Source organism: Megalops cyprinoides, chromosome 15, assembly GCF_013368585.1.
Source record: "Megalops cyprinoides isolate fMegCyp1 chromosome 15, fMegCyp1.pri, whole genome shotgun sequence".
NCBI classification, from domain to species: Eukaryota; Metazoa; Chordata; class Actinopteri; order Elopiformes; family Megalopidae; genus Megalops; species Megalops cyprinoides.
The window spans coordinates 3,521,023-3,544,256 of record NC_050597.1 but is presented as its reverse complement, the minus strand read 5'-3'; the positions used below and the strand labels follow the sequence as shown (position 1 = coordinate 3,544,256).

Genomic DNA, 23,234 nt, shown 5'->3' with positions numbered 1-23,234 from the left:
GTCACGATCGGGGTCATAGGTCAGGCTGACACAGAAAGATCTCAGGACAACAAGAGAAAGGAACCAAAACTCTCTCTGCAACTGACCAGTTCACCTCTACATGCATTCCTCTCTACATAAAGCTACTACAACCCTATTACCCAAACTTGAACAAAAATTGCACAAAAGAATGATATATTTGGGGTAAACTTCAACTTCATTTGGCTCCTCTGAAGAGAGTTTTTAAATGTTTCTCTCTGCCTTTTCCTTCCTCCTCCACTCCCAGGTGCGGCAGCAGGCATGGATATGCTGTGGACACGGTGCCCCTCAGTGCCACGGCCTGCCCTGCCCAGCTGACTGAGGGTGAGGCGGTCTGCCCTCGGACGCGTTCGAGGAGGAGCCAAAACACCAAGACGAGCTCCTTTACTTCGGAGGAGAGTTGCAGTATGTTAGCAAAGTGAGGGAGAGACACCTCACAGCCGCCTGTATCCGACTGACTGTATCGGCGGAGTTCGTTTGTCCCCAGCAGGCCTCTGAGAGGTTTGTGTGCGCCTCAACAGAGTGGAGAGAGAGAGAAGCATGAGTTTGTGTGTGTGTGTGTGTGTGTGTGTGTGTGTGTGTGTGTGTACACGAATACGGGCCAGTGCCTCTGAGAGTCACAAACGGAGGCACGCACTCCCACGGACCCCCGTCACCGAAGCACTCTTGGGCCCTGGCCTTGTCCCAGCCCCCCCTGAGGAAGTGACCGCTCCCTGTGAACTGTCCCAAATGGGAGTGTTTCACATTCTTCAAACACATTTCCTCTAATGGAGGAGGGCTGTCTCTCTCTCTCTCTCTCTCTCTCTCTCTCTCTGCGGTGACCCCCCCTCCGAATCAAACGCACACAGAGAGACAGGCCACAAAGAGACTGCATAAGTAGGCATGAGATACTTCAGTTGCTGTTTTATATTTGTGTTCTTGATTATATTAATAACTTGAAAGCTACTCTCTAGTAACAAACAGAGAAATGTAATTCATGTTAATAAAGCATTCTGAACATGATGTGCGTGAGAAAGAGAGAGAGGAGAGAGAGAGATTGCATCTGGGATATGAGACTGGGAGAGATAGATGGGAAAGACTGGGGGTGTGAGATTGTGAAAGAGAGTGTTTAAATAGATGGAGGGAGAGTGTGAGAGAGGGAGAGGAGGCAGCCCACAGGACTACAGGGGGCTCCTGCGGTCGGGGTCAGAGTCTGTGCGGCTCCATCCCCTTCCTCTTCACCCACTCACCTGGCCGCAGAGTTCACCTGAGACCCGGAACGGGCCCATAACGTCACAGAGCTGTGTCCCTCCCCCACCCGGGGGGAAAGGTGATCTCGTCGGCGGAGGTGTGCGATTCGTTTACATGACCCACTGTCTGTCAGAGGTACAGCAATTCCGAAAAATGCCTGCCTTTTTCACAGGCTGTGCAGGTATAGCCAGAAGACAAAGGGCTTTAAAATATTACTGCACTTGTGCTCTTCTGTCTTCTTTATGACCCACATGGAGAATGTGTCATACAGAAACGCTGTACCATGCTTTCAAATGGATGTTGGTTTTGAAGTGACTGAATGCAATCGCTTCAGCATGATAACATTCCTCCTACTCTGAAGCTACACAGATCACCACCTGGAGGCCCCCAGCATGCATTTTGGGGGGTGCAGGGGTGGGGGTACAGGAGGCCCTCGCTATTTTCACCAGACAGAAGGGACAGACGCTCGGCACTCGCACCCTGTGCCCGGAATGGCCTCGCCTTTTCAGTCAACAGGATTCATTACTGTTAAAATAAGCGTGTTGTGGAGATGGACTCCATGGTGGTCAATGCACTCCAAACGAGCCAATCACATCCAGTCTCAGGTCGTGTGACATTTGTTAGCAGCTGGTGCTGCAGGGAGAGAGTCTGCTGTTAAATTCAAAGTGTCAGGTGTGGCTTTGCAGGCCATCTTTGGGCGGTTTGACCTCAGCAGAAAGTCAGGATGAAACACACCCACAGGTCTGTACACATCCTTTTTTTTCAGAAAGTTTTGATATAAAAAAAAGCCAGGCTTCCAGCTCTGGCCACTGCGCTGATCTAGCTCTTATTGCTTTGCTGCAGGTGTTGAAAGGAATGCATCTACAGGAGAGGAGCTAATCTGAAACAAATGCAGGCAGGCATTTCCCACAATGCCCGGCACTTTCCAGCACCAGCCAATCACAGCGTAGGGACGTTACGCACCAGCATACCGCTCCTTGATAGTTTCGGTGTACTCACCGCTCTCAGTCGATAAAGGACGCTAAATCTCCCAGCGCAGGCATCGTGCCAGTGAGAGTGAGGGAGCACCTCCATGAATTACGTGAAATACGGGCTTCCACGCTTCTGCGATAGCTGAGGGATTACAGCAGCCGCTGACGCCCAGGCTGTGGCGATGAACGGCGCTCTCTGCCTCTCCTGTCCGTTCCACACTGCTGTCTCATGCTGATGGAGGGCACCTACACCACAGCCGGGGCCAGCCCATAATAATCAATAATCACCCCAACACAGATCCAGAGCGGCCAGGCACTGCTGAATGGGAGGGTATTTATGGGCGGGTGAATGGAGGTGAACAGGGAGGGCGTGTCCCGGGGTGGGCGTGTCTCGGGGAGGGAGAGGCGTGGTGGGGGTGGGGCTCTCCTGTCTGACTCCCCGCCCCCCATCGGGGCGCAGAGGAGAATAGCAGTCTGCAGCTGCAAACATCCGACTGAAAGCCCCATCTTCTGCACCAGCTTCCAGTCAAGGATGTTTACAGTTGCACCAACTGCCAGCTGTCCGAGTCTGACCGGAGACATGGAGAATAACGCAGTCCTCCCCTCCCCCGAAACAGCACTGTGCAAACGAGCTGTGTGTGTCATACTGCTCCGTGCGCCAGCCCGGCAGCTCCACCAGCTGTGGTGTGTATGTGTGTGTGTATGTGTGTCAGAGAGTGTGTGTGAGTGAATGAGTGTGAGAGAGTGTGAGAGAATGTGAGAGAATGTGTGTGTGTATGTGTGTGTGTGTCATTAAGTGCCGGGGTGGTTTGACATTACTCACCAGGAGTTTTTCGCGGAGGCAGAGATTTTTTCGCGGAGACGGAGATGTTGTGTTTACACTGAAAACACCGCTTGGTGTGGCCAGCACACTCCCACGGAGTGCTGATCTGATTAGGCTCCCGATGCGAGGCCCTCCTTCCACGCCCGCCCCCGTCCCCCCGACCGCCCGCATGCGGGGCTCTGTTTACCCCAAACACCGCCACCGTGCAGGAATCCCGCTGCAGGTGCTGAGGTGGCTCTTCCACAGGCCCCTCCCCTCCGACAGCCTGCTTGGCTCCGCCCCCGTTATGGGGACTGGGGACCGCAGGGTAGCATAGCGGTAAGAAGCAGGGCTTGTGACCGAAAGGCTTCCAGTTCCATCCCCCGCTGGGGCACTGCTGCTGTACCCTTGGGAAAGGTACGTAACCCACAATTGCCTCAGTAAATATTCAGCCGTATAAATGGACCATATGTAAAACTGTAACCTATGTAAGTCACTCTGGATAAGAATGACAAACACAATGACAGCCTGTGCGATGCCTGATGGGTCACCATCGCAGCTGATGCTCGGCTCGCTCTCTGTCGCCTCTCCCACAGCACACACAGACCTGGGTTCCCCTCTGCTGGCGTTTACACTCAGATCTTAACGTTTTAACGAGGTAAGACACCATCTCCCCTCTCCTCCGCCCTGAGGTCTGCAGTGTGAGCCGGAGCTGACCCACAGAGCAGTGGCAGGGGGCCTGGGTCCTGACTCACTCTGACTGTACCGGGACAAACAGGAGCCTCTCTCTCACTCAGACTGGAGCTCTCAACAGCGCTTCCCCTGCCTCAGCGTACTGCCTCTCCACCTGCCCCGGGTCTGCGTGTGAACCCCAGCGTACCCCAGGGGGGCAGGCTGCTCATCGCCTGTGCCGCTGGGGAGACAGGGGGAAGGTGCGCTGCAGTTTTGGGACAGGCACCCGCAGCACTGCGGAGGATACAGGCCGGTCACACACGCCTGCATTCCCTCACTGTGACAGGTCTACCCTCCCACACTCTCAGAGGGAAAACTCTGCGGCGCCCGACACCCTGTGAACACGAAGCGGGACAGGATCTTGCCCGCGGCGCGTCGTTACTGTGCGCTAGATTATGGGATTTTCTGATCTGATCTCTGCGGTGTTCCGTTATCCCACGTGTAATCCCCGAAGTGATAGAATTTACCGACGACAGCCACTTCTCCTCGCAGAGTGGAGAATGGAGGGCCGAGGGCCCGAACGGCGCTATATTTCATCAACCCCCCGCCCCCCCCGGCTCCGCTCTGTGGAGGCTCGCGGGGTCCCTGTGTTCTCCTCGGCGGTCGGGTCGCAGAAGGAACAAAGTAAACTTTATCAGAGCGCCGCAATCCTGCATTCCGAGGATTCTTAGCACTTGGCAACCACGTAGCACAGTACAGGAGCCGGGGAGGGGGGGGCTGTGGGGGGGGGGGGGGGGTCTGAGCGCAGTCACAGCCAGTCCGCCCTGCCCAAGCAGCACCGGCTCCCTGATCGCCTCCATTACCAGCCCGATCCCCGGAGGCCGATGACAATGTGACCCGGTTTCAGTTTCACAATGGGGCACTAAAGACCGGGTTGTTTCAAAGTACCTGGAGGATCCCACTTCACCAGCACTCAGCCCCCTTCAGTCTTAGGGGGTGGGGGGTGTGGAATCTACAGGGAAGCCCAAGACAGACGAACTCTGACAGCAAAGCTGTTGCTCCGAGCAAAGCATAGATGTGAGATATGACTGGTACAGTATCTGACCATGACTGCTGCTTTAGGCCTGATTGATCCTGTTCTCCTTACATCGCATCAAAGTCACGGCAAGGTCACACCTCCACGGAAACAAAGGACACGCCTCCCCTGGGAGGTGTAACAGTCAGGGAGGCGCAGCAGCAAAGTCTCTGTTGTTTCACTATCAAATGGGTGCATTTAAAACACTTTTCTGAAGTCCGGGAGGGGGATGTCTGACACAAAGGGATCACAGGAACTGCGGTCAGACTTACAGCGTGAGGCTGTGGGCTGTGATGAGTGCTTTTTTTCACAGCTGAAAAAAAAAATATCTTCACCTTCTACTTGGTACACTGAAGCTCTCTCAGATCAAGAGCTCCCCTCATCAAAGCATTCTTCCCGAAATCACACTTGAGCCGTGATTCTTACCACAGCTGGTCAAAGCTGCAGAACGCCGGGGTGGGGGGGCTGAGAATACGAAAAACAAGCTAACCCGCATCATCCTCCAGACACAGCTCTGTGAAATGCATGCAGAGATTTCTCATCTCAAGACTTTCATGTTAACCTTGGTTGGCTGTAGTATTGCAGTATCATCATAAACCAGTAGCACACTGTGTGTTATTAAGGCACTGCTTCCAAAATATTTAAAGCTTGGGAAGTCATTTTACGAAAGTCCCTTTATCTGAAAACATCACCTACGTCAAGTTACAACTTGCAACAACACTTACAACTCTGTAAGTTAAAAGTATGTATATGTGCATAATGTGGGCCATCTTTCCTATAGAAAAATCCAGTAACTGTTTAAAAACAGAAAGGTGTGTGTTTATGAATATACTGCAAAGGCCTATGTGATTTTCGCTGTTGGTATTATGATGGAAACAAGGATGACTAAATCCCAGAGCAAGCAAGGCACAGGTCACATGACTCTTATATGAGTGGGGAAAATCAAACTTGTAACTGCACGCCTGGATACAGTTCTCAGCGGCACTGTTGCAGTGAAAAGCATGTAGGAGAACTCCTGCCCTCTGTCACGGCAGCGGTTACTGAACAGCCAATAACCTTCACCGGCTCCTGTTTGTCCCTTTCCCATTTGTAGTTTATTTAGTAAAAGCTCAACTATTTGGTCACATGAGTTTCCATTCTTTATCAGATGGGAGCCACCCAGTCTCCCTCAGCGGGGAGGAAACGCTTCCATTCCAACTGTTTTCTCTCTTTTTTTTGTCATTTCCAAGAATCCCGGAGAAGCCTGCAGCAGGGATAAGATGAGGCACAAACCCTCTGACCTTGTGCGAGGACACCCCCCCCCACCCCCTCAGGCCGCGGTTAAATGGAGCTGCCGTATTCCGGGCACGAACTGAAACCAAGTAACAGGGGCAGTGAGTAGCAGCGCTGGTCAACTTATTAACAACACCAGCTCCAAGATCGACAAGATGATCACTGTGGCCAAACTAGCCAATGAAGACTTCTAAATAAACCCTACAGCTCACACCAAGAGCTAGCTGAATGCAGTACTGTGGTATTTTGGTTAAAGCCTTTAACTGAGCAATACTCTATACCGTCATACAAATTGTGAACAGGAAGTGAGGGCAGTGAAGACTGACATCAGAGCTGGGCTGGGCTGTGTTACCGTGTCCAGGCCTGCTCCAAAGGCAGGAAGTGCTTACATCCCTTCATGGAGACACTTTCAATAGCGGTGAGGCTCCTGGGAACTGAGGGAAAACAGGAGTCTACTGTTGGTGTCACCTACTGGTTGTTGATACAAAAACCTTCACAGAAGGATCTGCATTAAGTGAGAGGCATGAACACGCTCTACTGATGTACACATTATGCTGGATGTAAGGTTTTCCTTTGATGACTCTTTGCAGTTTTGGTAATAGCGTTTCTTAACTCTAAGAGCGTTGTTAGCTTGGTCTGGCAGTGTTACGCATTCAGCTTGATTGGATACACTTCCATTCTCTTGTGCTGAATAAATGTGACGTGATGTAATATAATATAAGTGAGGCGGCCATTGAGGCGGCAGATGCAGTTTAGTTTTCATTCTAACTGTGGAATGCCTGCACTCTTCATGTGCTTTCAAAATGATCGCACTCGCCAGTTTCAGTAGGAAGTTTGTATCTCACGCACCTGCACACATGGGCTGTAGAACCAGAAACTCCCCACTGTACGGTAGCCTAATCTTTCCGAAATCTTAAGTAAACTCTCCCTCCCTCCCTCCCTCTGAAGACATTTGCGCAAAGGAAACATTTTGGAATCTTTTCTTGCGTGTATAAACAGTTCTGAATGTTTTCACATATGTCCCGTGAAAGTACATTACGTTACATTACAGTATAGCCTAGTCAGGATAAATGAATACCAAGACGTTCGGGAGGAGATACGCGTCCCCTCTAAGAAGTTAGTTCCATATCTAAGTAATTAGCTACCCCCATCTATTTCCTTTTCTCCGCTGTGCCAATTAGTTCGCCTTCCTTTGTACACAGCTACTGTAATTTGCTTCTAGGAATGCAGGGAGGAATGTGCGCTAGTTGACAGATTCCGGAGAAACATTTTCACAAGCCATAAAAAAAAGAGTCCGTCGAGCAAACGGCGTCCCAATGACACAGTTGAAGCGCATCGTTGCCATTCTTCGAACTGCAAATCAGACAGTTTTTTGGTGCAGCTAACGCTAGCAAAATACTCACCCAAGTTGCCTGGTCTCTAAGGAGAGGTGAAGGGTAAACCGTGTGACCCCTACGGCACTGCGTGCGGCTCAACTTTCCGCTCCTCCCTCCGAACCGCACCGGCCGACTTCGCGTTCCGCGCCTCCCGGACTGTTTCACAGCGTCGTTTTATTTACGGCCATCGCCCGGCTTGTTGAGATTACTTATGGCCTCAATAACGATGTTATTATTGCGAGGGAATGTCATCCACTGGCCAGCTGACTTTCGCCATGTTCTTTGTCTTTTCCACTATTTGACCGTGTCACGGACTCTGACAGCCGGGACGCCCCCTTTCCGCAACAAATCATAGCTACCATTTCTACGGGACTTGCAGTGCGAAAACAAACAGCGAAGTAACGATAAGCGAAATAAAATTGCAGAGGCATCAAAGCTTAAACACTTATGCAATCCCGGGGATTCGAAACGTCAAACGTTGCAAGATAGAAACGGTTACGACCTTCTTACAATCTAGTAAATTCGCTCCGTCCACAGCCCCAGTGTATCTGTCACCCTTTGCAGACGATCCGTCAGTCGACTTTTTTCTATGAAGGTCCCAGCACGGCCGGCCCCTTTTCTGGCAGTGCTACGGAGCGCTGACCAATGGCCGGCCGAAGTGCTCACATCAATGGGGAAAACCTCACGCACAAGCTCCGGGTACGCGCCTGCGCATTCACTCGCTTTGTCTGGCATTTTGACCTCCGTCTCGGGTACCGGTACGTGCTACAGAAGCTCATTAATCGGCAAACTGCTCCAAAAGAAATAAGTGCAACACAGCCAATAAACACTACTGCCACCATGTTTAGCACGTGTAAAATTAATTTGCATAAACCCCAGAAATGAGACCGAAAGTTAAGAACAGTTTTAAACTTGCCAGAAATATGTAAATATATAATTTCCAATTGCACTTATGCAAATGTATTAAAGTTGCTCGAATTTTGAATATATTTAAACAGAAACTAACGAGCTGTATTCACAAACACAGCCGCTAGCATGTTTTTATTGAACAGAGCTCTTACACTGGAGCGCTGCACTGCTGAGCAGGACCGCAGAAAATGCACTCTGTGGGATTTCATCCAGTAGAGGGCGCGCTGGCGCACAGCGGCCCCTGGCTGCACTACGCGTGTTATTTGTGGAATACATGAGCAGGATTTTCGGAATGTGAGCAGTTGCTGCCCTGTGTGTTGTGATCCAGCATTCTGGATGCTGTCTGTCCCTGGTCTACGCCTTTCATGGGACATCCCATTGCTGTCCCTGTTTGTATACGTATGAAAACTTGGAAGCAGCCATACTAAAGCCAAAAGATGTTCCATTTGCATTTGCATTCACATTTACAACTCATTTAAAAGCATCATGTATCCAATACTTTTACAACATTGTTACATCCTCTCTTTCTACACGCAACACTTTGCCCACAGTGCCTCTGAGTTTGTCTGGCTGTAGGGTAATTTTTTACACCTGCAAACATACAGCACTCTCAGCTGCAGCGGCAGCAGAAAGCCTGCTGTGAACAGTCAGTCAGTAGACAGCTTGTTCGTTTGGCAGCGAGCAGATGCTTCATGGAAACTCAGGGAAGCAGCAGACAGTTCAGGTCTGAAGTGAGTGAACAGAAAGTTGTGCCACAGATTGTGTTTCCCTAACAGACATGCGGCACAGCCTGCTTAACATTGCAGATTCCATCCCTGTCATTGCTGGGACTTAACTAAAGACAGCATACCCATAGCTAGATCCCTCTGACGACAACAGAACTGGACGCTGTAAAGACACACTGGAACATCAGGGGTAGAGGGGCTGTTCAATGGCCTCTGACCCAGAGTGACATTAGGTCAGAGCCTGGCAGTGGTGTGGGTGACTGCAGCATGATGGCCAGTAGGGGACGCTGTCACTGCTGGTCTGAGGGGGTTCCCCATGGCAGACTCAGGCATCCAGCTATGATCGTGTGAACAGGGGCCTCCTCAGCTCTGTGCCACTGAGCACATGGCTCAGCTCAGGGGAAGTGCCTGGAAACATTACATTACAATAAAAGTAATGTAATAAAATGAATGGAAACAACGGCACTCCGGCCCAGGGAAGTGGGCGTGCAGGACACGAGTAAGCGGAAAGATTTTACCAGGTGGAAAGAAATCCTTACCTTTTATTGGGAGGTCTGCCTCATGCCACTATTGGTTTTATTGTTTTTTTCACTATCACACCACACAATTAGGTCTGTCTACCTGTGCCCTTTACAGCCATTTTCAGCCTTAGTTTTCAAGCCAGAGTCAGTGAGTCATAACAGAGGAAAGAAACTGCAGGGTGTTTGAACAGAAAAAAAGTTCAGTGTTTCCTGGAGTTATGGTGCTTTACAACATCACAGGGCTAAAGTATATTTCTGAGTGAGCCACGATGTATGGCTCCAAAATTGCTGCTCAGTCTAAGCTGGTGACCTGATTCTCCGTTTTCCAAAACTCACAGTGTGCCAGCGCTGGCCCGTCCAACTCTGAAGTGTCCCAGTGATAATGCGTGACAGAATAACTCACAGCTCACCCACTTCCAAGAATTATAACTTGTGTAATAGGTCATAGAGCCAGTGGTCTCTGGCTCTATGAGCGATCTTCACATGAAGCAAAGCGCTGACTGTACAATGCTGCCGGAGAAACTGACAGAGAGAAGGCAACAGTGCACTGATTCCACGCAGGAGATGGTCACATCCTTTTGTCCAAACCTTGCACAGGACAAGATTGAATAGATTTACTGGAGAAATCAGGTTATAGATCCCACATGAGAGAGCAGGAGTAATATAGTGTCCCACCTGGGGGTGCCTCTGTTACTAACACTTGCAATCAATTTATCATGGTTCAGTTATCTGTAACCATTACTCTACAGTCGTACATTTACATTTAGTCAATTAGCAGATGCTCCTATCTAGAGCAACATACAAAAGTACATACAAAAAGGGTATAATTCAGCACCTCCTGTAATACACATATTATACTGTATTATTTTGTATCCAGGTGAAATTTCACATTGACCTTCCTCTGGTGGCTCAGCCCCCATGCCAGATCTCTCCCAGATGCCCTTGGGGTTGGCGGTGAAGCTCAGATTGTTGGCTTTGCATTCATGTATGCATTACGGTGCAGTTTCAACCTGCAGAACTGAGATCATCACATGACACTCTGAAGCCAATCAGGCACTTCCAGTCTCATGTTACAACTTACACTTCAGCAAGACTGCCCCCCCCCCCCCCCCCCCCCAAAAAAAAAAAAAAAAACAAAACTATCCAGTGCTTTTACAGAACAGCCTGAGATAGTAGGGGAGTTGGGAGGCTCTTCACAGCTGAGATGCTGCTTCCCTGATGCGAGCTGGTCATGTGTGCACTAAAACCAAGCGCTATTGTGCTGACACCACAAGCAAAAGGATGCTGCCTCTGACAGTTCTTACCGTGTGCACACGAACTGGACCGCGCTGTGAATAAAGAAGGTATAGTCTTACTAAAAGCCAGTCTAGAGGGGCACAGCACAGGGAGCCATCCAGAAAGCACCCTGAACAGTTTTTAATATGGGTGGAGTTTGCGTTACACAACATGGGGAGGGTCCAGGGTGCACAGCAGAATTCGGCAAAGTCCCCGGTCTGTCTTTGTGCCACTTCCTGTTTGGCCCATCCTGATAAGACCTTCCAGCGGCTGCTGGCTCTGGCGTATCTGCAGAGCAGGAAGCAAAAAGTCCGCTCATCGGGGAGAGGCAGAGGGGAGACAGTGGGAGTGCGCCTGTGCGTTTGAGGGGAAAAACATTCTTGGTCCACTGAAATGATTTAACACCGACATATGGGAATGTTCAGGACATTCCTCTGGCCTGTTTTCTGAGGGCCTGGTGGCAGAGACCACCCACAACAAGTTTACAAACAAAACGTGTGATTGCAATGGCCTTTCTTCAACCCGCCAACCTCTCACGTTAGGCTGGTAAATTCAGAGGATAATCCATCAGCTGTGAAGTGGACTCCACTACAACAGGCTAACGATCCATAATGTTACCTTCCCCCTTCCTGACTCACTACACAGGGTCAAAGAGCATACACCAAGGACATGCACAGTCCATGAGCAAAGTAATTCCACTGGTTCAAACAAACCCGTTTTCCATTTATTAATTTTTATTAATAAAAGTCTTACCATGTTTGTTAATATGTGTTAATACTTCTCAGTAGCTGGACAGTAATGTTCTGAATCCAGTCCTACCTTAACACTGTGTCAGAGTACTGTCTGTCTATTCGAACGATTATCTGTATCTGTCCGCTCCTGACATACAAAGCCAAAAAACCTTTAATGGCCAAAAAACTGAAATGAAAAAATTCACAAATTTCACAGTTATGGTTTTTATCACTACAGTACTAACTGCACTCCCCTGACTGGTCGGGGCAGATGCTTATGTGAGTGTGGGTTGTTAATGCCAGACTGGGATTTTGTGTCTGTTTGTGTGCATGTATGCATGCATGTGTGCGTGTTTATGTGTAAATGTGAGGATATAAGTATGTATGTTTTTGTGTGCATGTATGTGTGTTTTTATGTATGTTTGTGTGTGTATGTGTGTGAGTGTGTGTCTGTGTGCGTGTGTGTCTGTGTGCATGCGCACATGTGTGCATATATTTGTATGTGTGTGTATGCACATGTGCGTGTGTGTCTATTTATGTGTGACTGTGCGTCTGTGTGTGTGTGAGTACGTGCGTGTGTATTTGTGTCTGCGTGCGTGTGCGTGTGTATTTGTGTGTGTGTGTGTGCGTGTGTATTTGTGTGTGTGTGTGTGTGTGTGTGTGTGTGTGCGTGTGTATTTGCGTGTGTGTGTGTGTGTGTGTGTGTGTGTGCGTGTGTGTGCGCGTGTGTATTTGTGTGTGTGTGTGTGTGTGTGTGTGCGCGTGTGAGTACGTGCGTGTGTATTTTTGTCTGCGTGTGTTATCAGTGCGTCTCCTGGGAGTTCTGCTCCGGCTGCTCGATGGGCTGGGTAAAGTCCTCTCCAGCGTACAGCCCATAGTGCAGCTGATCGTTCTGCGCTGCGGCCCAGGCCATCTGTAGGCTGTTGAAGCGAGCCGCCCAGACGCCCTGCGGGTCCACCACCACCACCCCGCCCAGACCCTCCACCCGCTCCTTCATGTAGGTCAGCCCCATGTCGGCCGCCTCCTGGGCAGACTTCCCTGAGGAAGAGACACGGAGACACAGAGGGTAAAGCTCGCAGTGACGCCACAGTGCACATCATCTCCTAAAATAATGAGACTGCTTCCATGCCAGCCCCTCTGAAACAAACATCTCATACCACTCAGGAAAGCAACATGGTCTGAACTGGTGTGCTGTCTTTCCCTGTCTTCCTACTACACATCCGCGCTAGGTTTGTGGCTAATGTTTAATGCATTATAGCTACTGTTAGAGTATGTACTGTAGCTAACATCAGGGTATGTACTGTAGCTAACATTAAGGTAAACGTTGTGATTAATGTTAAGGTATGTGTTGTAGCTAACATCAGCATATACATTCTTGAAGCATAGAGGATGGTCTTTTACATTACTGCCAGATCTCACCCACTAAAGGAGATTAATTTTTAGAGGAAATTGTTTGGCTAGAGCGTTGAGCAAGCGTCAGCTTCAAAACAGCAAATGTTCTCAGTTTTCATGCAGGGACCTCACTGCAGAACAACGGCTTACAGCGCAACCTATGCCTGCAAACTTTAAAAAGAAACTGTGAACCCTCTGTCTGACTGACTCAGTGGGGGTGGGGGGGGGGGGGGGGGGTGTGCAGCGAGCTGTGTGATGGGTGTAAACACCCAGAATGCTGTGTGAAAACTGTACCTCCACTGCCCGTGAGGGTCAACACATTCACCTCAACAGTCAGGCTAATGTTTACCAAACAAACAGAAGGTCACGGCCACCTTGAGAGCAGCTGGCAGGTCAGCACTCTCAAATACCTGAGGTGACTTATTTGCTTAGCACACTCACTTATGCAGGGCAAGCTGAATAGCTTACATTTTTATGCATTATCCACTCATATAGCTCAATATTTACTCAAGCAATTCAGGTTATTTACCCTGCTCAGGGGTACCATGACCACACCATAGCTGGGGATTAAACCTGAAGACTCAGGGCTAAAAGCTTTGCTCCTCTGCCTTCATACCACACTGCCAGCCTAAGAGCTTCTATTGTGTTTAGTACAGGTTGTAAATAATCACTGATATCTTATTATACAGTAACACACCTTTTATTTGATCGATCTACTGTGTTTTGAAGTATTTACCTACATTGACTAGCACTGCTAAGCCATGTGAGAGTGCAAGGAGTTTGGGGTAAAGTGCACATAAGGATGGCACGCATGGTTAGGTTATCACTGGTGTCAATCTAGCTGATGACACAGCAGACATCCACACAGTGTGGTGTGCCTGAGAGAGCGGGGACACAATATAACTTACACACACCTTACATACGGTGTTCAAACACAAAACTGTGAGAACTATGAGCTTAATAACGCTAACAAACCAGGTAACGTAACACACGCTACATAGCATAAAATAAGTCACGTGAGAAAGGGTTAAAGACACCAGGCACAACACACAAACACACTACACAGTAAATACAGCACACAAACACATACACCTCACACAAGACACCACACAAAAGTGACACACTACAAAAGACACGACGAACACCACACTACACAGCCTGTGACCTTTATGCACTATGTTTAGCCACCGGGCCTGTACATGCATTTGAGATGTAGTACCTTGCTCCATGTAAAACAGGATGAGTCTGGCCAGGGTGACCTTCATGATGGCCTCACCGTGGCCTGTAGGTGACACTGCTCCCACCTTGTTATCTGCATAGCCACCACACCCTGCAAGAGAGAGTGGCACTCGGGTTAACCCAGGACACTGTGACACATATCCTGGTGCACAGATATTCTCCTTGTCCTGCTTTCCCTCTGGCCTCTGCACTTCCTGGTCTAGGGTCGTTCCGGTTCGCGGCAACCGAACAGGTTCCTTTTCCACCTGCATTGCTATGCTAACTTTTGTTTTACATGAGGCCCTTTCAAATATGTTCATAACAAACCAGCCAATCACAGGCTTTAACAGTGACTTAACAGCGGCAGAGAGAAAACTTGCTGTTCATAAGTACATAGAGGCTGGCCTCCACTGTAAAAAAAACCCTGTGAGCTGTGATATAGACCCTCTCCCACCCTCTAACACAGGTGTCTGACAACCTCAAATGTTAATTGATTATATTTGCTGACGTCTCTTGGAGAGCTCGATTTAAATGTATATTTGTGATTTGCAATTTAAGTTGGCTGACTGTGTCATTTCTGTAACTGGCCACTAGATGGGGTAATAAGCTTGATTAAAATGACAGATGCACCCTGCGTATGAGACAGGATCCTTTTGTCAAACTTCACACAGTTTCTTATAAAGCTTATCGGGGGGGAAAACCTGCTTATAAAGCCATCAATTAATAATGAAAGACTGTTCCTCTTCCTGCTTGTGTACTGTACTGAAAATTGCACTTTACAGCACATCAGATATGGCAAAATTAACTAATTCATAGGTTTTTCTTTGAGGTTAGTAAGATAAAGTTACTACATTGGTTCACTGATTAACATTGTTGACTGTCACATGTCAACTAGATTCAAACGCTAGTGTATTTTCCCATACATGTTTACCACTAAACAACTTTTAAAAGATATCACAGATACCTCACAGAGCAACACTATACAATTGCATCATATACCCCAGAATGTATATACTGCCGTATATATGATACTGCAGTGTATATGTGAGTGTGTGTTTGTGTGTGTACGTATATTTACGTGTGTATGCGTGTACACACATGCTGTGCTCTCCACAAGTCAAGGTAAACACGTGAGAGAGGAGTCCTGATTGGTGGATTCGAGCTCTTGAGTTAATCATTAGCCCAGCAGACAGTGATGTTCTGTGAGTCCCTGCATTCCTGCAGGTCAAAGGTCACTTTCCTTTTCACGCTCAGAGAGCTGCGACACTCAGTATCTTCACGGCTCCAAGTATGCTATTGCTGTACAGTGTCCTGCTTTGATTTCTCATCAACAACTGCAGTGATCTTTAAACGTGAGACCACTGTAATGTAAACCACAAAACCAAACCAAAATGCTTTCAAACATGATGTTGCAGTCAAAGACTTCAGATGTTCACTTCAGATATTCACCAGGAATGAGGCATCTGAAAGTAATTTCCAGGTCCTCACTGTGGCCGGCTGTCACATAATGCAGACCCCACCCTCCCAGCCATTTCACACTGTTTCTGCATTACCTTCTGAAGGACCTCCATCAACAATGAATGACAGACATTAACAAAAATCATGTAACTTATCGTGTAATCATGTAAAAATCATGTAAGTTATAACTTTATTTTGGACTTATTTCCCCAAACGCGCTGTATATCCATGATGATCTCATTATGTGCTCTGTGTCAGCATGCTCTGAGAGTACATCAGAGGCGCTTATAAAAAAAGTCATTCGCTCGCTCACCAATGCACGGAGTGTCACCCACACGGCCCTCCATCTTGTTGAGCATGCCCCCTGTAGAGGTGGCACAGGCGATGTTGCCCTCACTGTCCACAGCAACAGCTCCCACGGTGCCCATCTTCCCCCTGAAACACACACACACGTGCACGCACATACACACACACACACACACACACACCCACGCATGCACACGTGCGTACACAATCACGCCCAACACACCACACACCTTAGAATATATAAGCTTTATAAGACCACAGTCTCCCTACGAAACATACAAACCGAACCTCTTTAATAACAGAAGTTTTGTCAGTTTTTTTACACTAACTACCTAGCAATAATAATTGCTGTTATAGGAAGTTGAACAATTATAGCAATTACAGGAAGATTAATGACCTACTCATTGATTTCAGGGAGCTTGTTTTCTTTAAAAGAATTATTTAAAAGACAGGGAGAACAGTCACATTTGCGTTGCCCGGGTAAGCGGTGCTCTCACATCTGGCACTCCACAGGGTTGGCGTCCGGCTGCAGGTTCTTCCTCCAGCGCATCCTGGCGTAGTCGGTGATGAGAGACTCCTCGGGGACCTCCTGAATCCCCATGGCCCTGGCAAACTCAGAGGCGCCTTCAGCAGTCAGGCAAAGGTGACTCGTCTATGAGGAAAAAGACAAGGGACAACGACACCACTTGAGATTGTACACAAAGATTCTCCTCTATAAACTGTACAGTAGCCGAAACAGCCATTGTAGTTTTTAGCAGCTCCTGTTTAATGCGTTTCTCTGCGTTAGTAGACTACATCCCCCACTATGCCATCACTCATAATACCACACTGTCACAGGAGGGAGCATTGGAGGGAATGCTCAAAACTGTTTGCACTGAATAAAAAGCAGTGGACTTACACTGGAATGTATCTGTGAAAATACATTATATTTTTGTCATTTTCAGCAGATGCTCCTATCCAGAACAACTTACATAGGCTATGGTTTTACATTTTATGCAGATGGATATTTAACAAGGCATTTTTGGGCCAAGTACCTTGCCCATGGGTACAATGGCAATTCCCCAGGAAGGAAATGAACCTGCAACCTTTTGGTTACGAGCCCTACTTATCGCCACTATGCCTGCCTTATTTCACACACCTTATTTCGTTGGGTCTCAATGGCCACTGGATGAGGGAAGTTTGGATATGTCAATCTTCCTAATTTTTTGTTTTTGTGTCTTTTGGGTCTCAGTACCTGCAGAGGGATCTGGGGGAACTGTGGCCGACTGCATTGTGAGCAAGTGTGGACAGTGGTGACGCACCTCAGTTCCTCAGTCTACACTAAGCAGATCCCCGTGGTGTGGGCAGGGACAGCCGGGGAGGCCACGCCTCACAGCCACATGCGGCTCATTACATTACACTACATTACATTACATTACATTCATTTAGCAGACGCTCGTATGCAGAGCGACTTCCAGCACAAAAGAACAGAAGTGTATCTGTTCAAGTTGAATGAGCAACAGTGTCAGACCAGGCTAACAACGCTGACAGACCAGTGAGTGTGAGCATAACACTATTCAATCATTACCACAAGTTAACATGTGCAACCTGACTGAACAGCGTAGAAACCAAGGGATGTGATGCAAGTCGCTCTGGATAACAGAGCCAGCATTTGGTAAATGCATGTAATGTAATGTAATGTAATGTAATGTAACGGAAGTGAAGTACAGACACAGCTGCTCTTTCCTCTGCTGTTTTACCTTCTCCATCACCAGGCGGGCCAGCTGCACGGGGTTAGCGATCCCCTTCACCGCGGAAACCGCTCCGCTGGCCAGCGTGCGGCCGTCCATCACTATGGCGTCCATCTCCACGTGCCCGTGCCGGGTCAGAACCGAGCCGCGGCCTGCGGGAGAGAGCCAGATGGGGTGAGGTGTGCGCTGGGCCAAACGGAACTGTCCGGAACCAGGAACCACCCACAGCCTGGAACCAAGACCCACCCACAGCCCAGAGCCAGGAACCACAGCCCAGAACCAGGAGCCACCACACCTGCATTGTAGGCGGGGTTATTCTCCAGAACGGTCACCGCCTCCACGACGGCGTCCATGGCGCTGCCCCCAGCCCTGAGGATGGCGTAGCCGGCCCTGGCCGCGTCGCGCACGCCTGCACACGAAATCTCTGCCCGCTCCTTCGGTATGTGACCTGCCCCTCCGTGAACCGCCAACACGGGCAACATGGCCGCAGCAATGACCCTGGAGACAGAAGGAGAGCGTCGTTACCTTTACTCCTCTGTTCACAGGTCAGCCGAGAGCCTCTGCCCTTCCCTTCTGTCGCCTAGCGACACAAGTGCTACTTCTCAGTCACAGTAACTCACTGATAAATTCTGTTTCAGTTGTTGTCCAATTTACAATTGATTTTCATTACCAACACTCATGGTGCTAATGTCTTACTATCCTATAGCTGCAGATGCATGTGCCTAAGGTCCTGTTGCTAAATTCTGAGCAGGTCCCCACACTTACTTCAGATTATACATCTACAACCGGCTACAGTGACAGATAATACTTCTTAACATGACGGCAAATTAGGTGCATGAGGTTAAACATACACATACAGCAGCCTACGCCACCTAAGGGCTTCAATTTTATTCATGTTTATTCTTTTGCCCATTCGTTTGCTGTGGAAACCTGGTATTGCAGCACTTCTAAAACTGCTGACTCCTTATATGGCTTTTTACTTGTGATGTACTCTTGTGAGTTAAATTTAGGTCAGGTAATCTCAGACACAGATTCCTCCGAAGTAAAACAATGAGAAAATGGTTGAACAATAACTTTCCTGGCACGCGAATTTCATCTATATTTACCAAGTGCTAAAAATTTTCTAAAGCCTGTTTGTTACTGATCTGATACGATACGGTACTCCAGCACACGCGGATCGCACTATAAATGAATTACTCAGTACTGTAAGTAATCTAGTCTCCGTCCAAAGTGTACATATAGGCCATCTGGGACAACATCAGTCACAAAACTAAGTGTCATGTAAATAGCTGGCTAAAAGAATATCGCTTTGTAACATGATAGCTAGCGGATTACAGGTCACAAGACCCCTTCAACGAGCAGATAGGGTAGAAATCAATGTCCCTAAATTATTAAATCAGTCTTGGAACAAAACGACCTAGGCTACTTGGTATTCTTGGCCAAGGAACAAAAACAACTACTCTACCTGGTGTAACAGTGCGAAAACAAACATTACTCATCAGAATAATAAAACAGTTCAGCATTACATGCGCTGTCAGAGAAACCCGCTGTTTAGTACGCGTTTAGGGATGGCAGTGATTACCTTACCGGACACTTTTGTGGAATGCAAGCTCTAAGACTGGGAAGTGGAGGTTTCCGATGCAGGCATGCAAGCTACCTGCTGTCCTCGCCGCACGCTACTCCTTTACAGGGCTGAATGAAGCCGGTATGAGCATAAATGCGCGGCACAAGCATTAATCCCGTGATCTTTTAGTTAAATCACCTGCATAATCAAATGCCCTTTACCCAATTTTTGAACGGTCACACAACATACCGTTAGTCATGTAAAGTAAGGAATAAGGCGGAGTTTACTAATACAGGCAAGGATTGACACAGCTACTTCCTGCGGTGAACAGAAGCGCAGTCTTTAAAATAAAAGTAGCCAGAATGTGCAAAAGTAAAGAGAGTCGGGGTTATGTGCATCTCTGGATGAACTGGCCCCTCTCAGACTCCGAGGACTGCGTTACAACAGAGCCTACGGAGTTTTAGTCCGTTGCTACACAAGAGAACTTGCTACTCTCACTTCCTGATATTATCAAGCTTAGTCAAGACACTAAAGTGTATGAATGTAAGTGAAAAAACGGAAACACAACTAACCACTTTTCGACAGGGAGGTTCTTATTTTTGCAAAAAGAAAGTGAATGCTTGCGTGCGTGTGTGTGTGTGTGTGAGTGAATGTGTGAGTGAGTGTGTTTTGGTGCGTTCCACAGAGAGTGCATTACCAAAGTGATTGATTGAAATGCAGATGTTACTGAAATTGCTGCTGCTGTTTCCCAAATATATATATATATATATATATATGTAAATGATGAGGCAAATGATGTAAAATCTCTTTGATATACACTGATCAAATCATATTTATATATGTATTTTCCAAAGGCACATTTGAGTGCGATAATGTAACTGCACTTAGCTCGTACACATATATTAAAATGAGTAAATTCGAGCAATGTCATTTCCGACAGTGCGGGCTTTTATTTTGAATACTGAGGCAGGGTTTCAGTAGGAAGCCTCTTCATAATTTCCTTATGCCCGTCGCGCGGTTTTCTTGTTCATTTACCCTATGTTGCCCTCTGCTGGACACTTACTCACACTAAGTAACATTACCCATAAGAGCGAACGAAAAATAACAGGGTATGACCTCAAATCCTCTGGAAAAAAAAAGTTATGGATGATGAGGACGATTCAGACTTCATCTGATATTGTGAGAAATTTCAGCAGTGAGCTATTTCAACGTTTCTGTACAAAATGATAAAAGTTAAAAATGTCAATAGCAAATATTTGGATAAATAATAAAGTCACTACAACTTACCTGATTCCACAATTTCCCTCATGTTTGTGATCAAGTAGATAACAGAGTGAGAACAATAGACAATATGGAAGTTTCCACATAAAAACCACCCATATGAACTATAATATTTGAGTGCATTATTGATTAATAAAATGAAACAGTTGGTTAGAAATTGAGCATGGAAGAATTTTATATGTGTGCTGTATCTTAAGACAACTGGCTGAAGCACCTGAAAATTGACATTCTGCGGTCTGTAGTCTAGCCAACCTAGTTTGCTAGCCAGCTAAGTGGTCCAACATGATTCTTGGAAAATTTTGTTAGCTGTCACATGGGTTAGGTTTTTAACAAGCTTCGTCCGCAGCAGCATTAATACAATGGTCGTGTTGTTGTCCTCAGTGATCATGTGCTTATAAAATGTACACAGCTAACAACCGTGTCAATTACTGTTTGAATCGACATGTCACTCTCACCTTGTTTCGGAGTGCCACATGTTTGTCTCTGGTCTGTGGTAGTAAGGGGCACATCACCAACACATCTTACAGGCCTTTGCTTGAACTGGTTCAAACTTGTCCAGACTTGCCTTGCTGCTCCCCTTTGTCAGTTGCATGCCCACAGGTAACCAAAATTACAGCCACATCCCCCAGCACAACCCCTCAAGGTCACCATTGGCCCTCTGACCTGTCCATTCTATGTGCCTACCAATAATAAAGCCATCACTGCCAGGGACATTGGAAGTTATAAAAGCTGGGATGAAACACACACACACCTACCTCAGTGTCCTTCCTACTCCCGTCAGAATGGCAGGATTTCCTTCTGAGTGATTCCTTTGTTCTTATTGCATCTATGATACTAAATCCACCCACACACCCACCCAGTCACTCACACCCACCCACCAGATACATCCCATCATCTGACCTCAGTCCAGCCAGTGTGTCCATATTCCAGCTAGAATGGATGAATTCTCAGTTTCAACCCTGTCAGACACGACACTGTTAAAACATACTGTGGTGTAATAAAATGGGCAGGCCTGTCTTTTGCATTTGCTAGCTAGATACATTTACATTTGTTTATTCATTTTGCAGATGTTTTTATCCAAAGTGACTTACAAGTGAGGCAGAGTACAGCACAAGAGAGTTCCGGCAGCCACGCTTGTCAAACAGGATGGACCGCCTCCGCCCGGCCACCCCTCCGGGAGGACAGAGAAGGGAGCGGGGGGTCTCTGATGTCAGGCGTTTCCCCGCACTGGTGTGCTTACTCTTATAGAACACTGTCTGACAGGGGACATTATTCGTGGTTGTTTATACACGTGTGATAGTACATATGACCAATTAACTGAACACCATTTGGGTGTTCATCAATGTATAGGCTGTATTTCACTGGTGCACCATATCTGCTGTCTGTCTACAGATTTCAGTCTTCATAGAAAATTGTATTGACTGGACTATCAGTGTGAGAAAATGTAATATCTGCAATATAATAATCCAGTTTCCTATTTTAACCTTGAAGTGGTTTGTTTAGTTACAGACAATATGGTGTTCCCTGCACCTTTTCGTGAGCGGAGAGGCTGTAGCTAAAAAAAAAAAAAACTGATTGCAGCGTCGGGCCAGGGTGCGCATGTTTTCTTAATGAGACACGCCCCCGTTTCGAGGAAACTCCGCCCCAATCCCGCATCTCACACGTGGCGTGTCAGAATTTGCGTGGTGGTGAAAGAGCCGCGGAACTCTTCTGGGAAGCACATGCGTGGGGGGTTGTGGGCGCATATGAAGTCAGATTCAGCCCCGGTGAAAACAGCACGCATTAGAGAATGTGTGATACTAGGTCACGCACTCACGCGTCACTCACAAACCCCGTCAAACCTGAAAAAGAAGCAAAATATATTTCACCAAGTCAGTTGATAAGCTTAATTTTTGAAAGCTAACTATTAAAAGACAATGGCAGCAACGTGCGATCATGATATATGATTTAATATATCAGAAATAAATAGGCCCGTTTAGATATAGGCTACCTCCCTAAAGCAAAATCTTAACAATGAATGTTCAGGCTTTTTCTTTTCATAGAATTTGATCGCTTATTAAATGGTGTGAAGACTCTCCTAAATATGAAACGAAATGATCTAATTATGGAACATCTTATTAGGAAAACCACGCATTTCATATAATATATTCTTTTTCTGTCAAATAAAACTTTAAAGCAGCATGTATCCTACTTCAGATTTTCGAACGGCCGTTAACCGTCGGCGCAGCTTCACACGGTACCGCGCAGAGCGCAGGGCAACGCGCTGTCCGTGGTTCTGAATTGCTTTTTCTCTAAACGGCTGCACTTGGCTGCACAGTACTGTAACTAATGTAGTTATCTGTCTTTCTGTGTTCTCGTCGATCCTGCTCTGGATTTCCCCAGCCAACGTTGGACGTATGGTCTAGATTTTACATCAAGAAGTGGTGTGCCTAATTCCCAAATCCATATAAAGCCAATAGTTGCGAGGTAATAATCTGGCGCTGTAGAAAAGGGCTCCCAGCTAGTTTGGGACGTCGTATTTTTGGGTTCATGTAAAACACCGTCTTTTATTTATTTATTTCTTTTTAATCGTACCCCAGAAATATATATCCATAGTGTTGAAAAGAATTAGAGTATAGCTTTGTTTACCACTCTTTGTTCCCGTGATTGATACATAGTTAGCATTGAACAGAGCGACCCGTTTAGGGTAAACAGGCAGCGCACTCCGG

At 47.3% G+C, this 23,234-nt stretch overlaps 1 protein-coding gene across 2 annotated transcripts; it reads right to left on the bottom strand.

The window, feature by feature from the left end:
• Positions 1-12,324: 12,324 nt before the first annotated feature.
• On the bottom strand, positions 12,325-19,501 carry asrgl1 (asparaginase and isoaspartyl peptidase 1). Of its 2 annotated transcripts, none has more exons than XM_036547338.1 (7): positions 19,339-19,501; positions 17,977-18,179; positions 17,691-17,833; positions 16,449-16,603; positions 15,959-16,080; positions 14,189-14,299; positions 12,325-12,615 (listed from the first exon to the last, which is right to left on the bottom strand). In XM_036547338.1, the coding sequence occupies exons 1-7, from the start codon at positions 19,413-19,415 to the stop codon at positions 12,380-12,382; spliced, it is 1,047 nt and encodes a 348-aa protein (XP_036403231.1). In that variant the 5' UTR covers positions 19,416-19,501; the 3' UTR covers positions 12,325-12,379. The 2 variants fall into 2 exon arrangements, with proteins under 2 accessions (XP_036403231.1, XP_036403232.1); XM_036547339.1 differs by having other exon boundaries at positions 19,269-19,414.
• Positions 19,502-23,234: the final 3,733 nt, after the last annotated feature.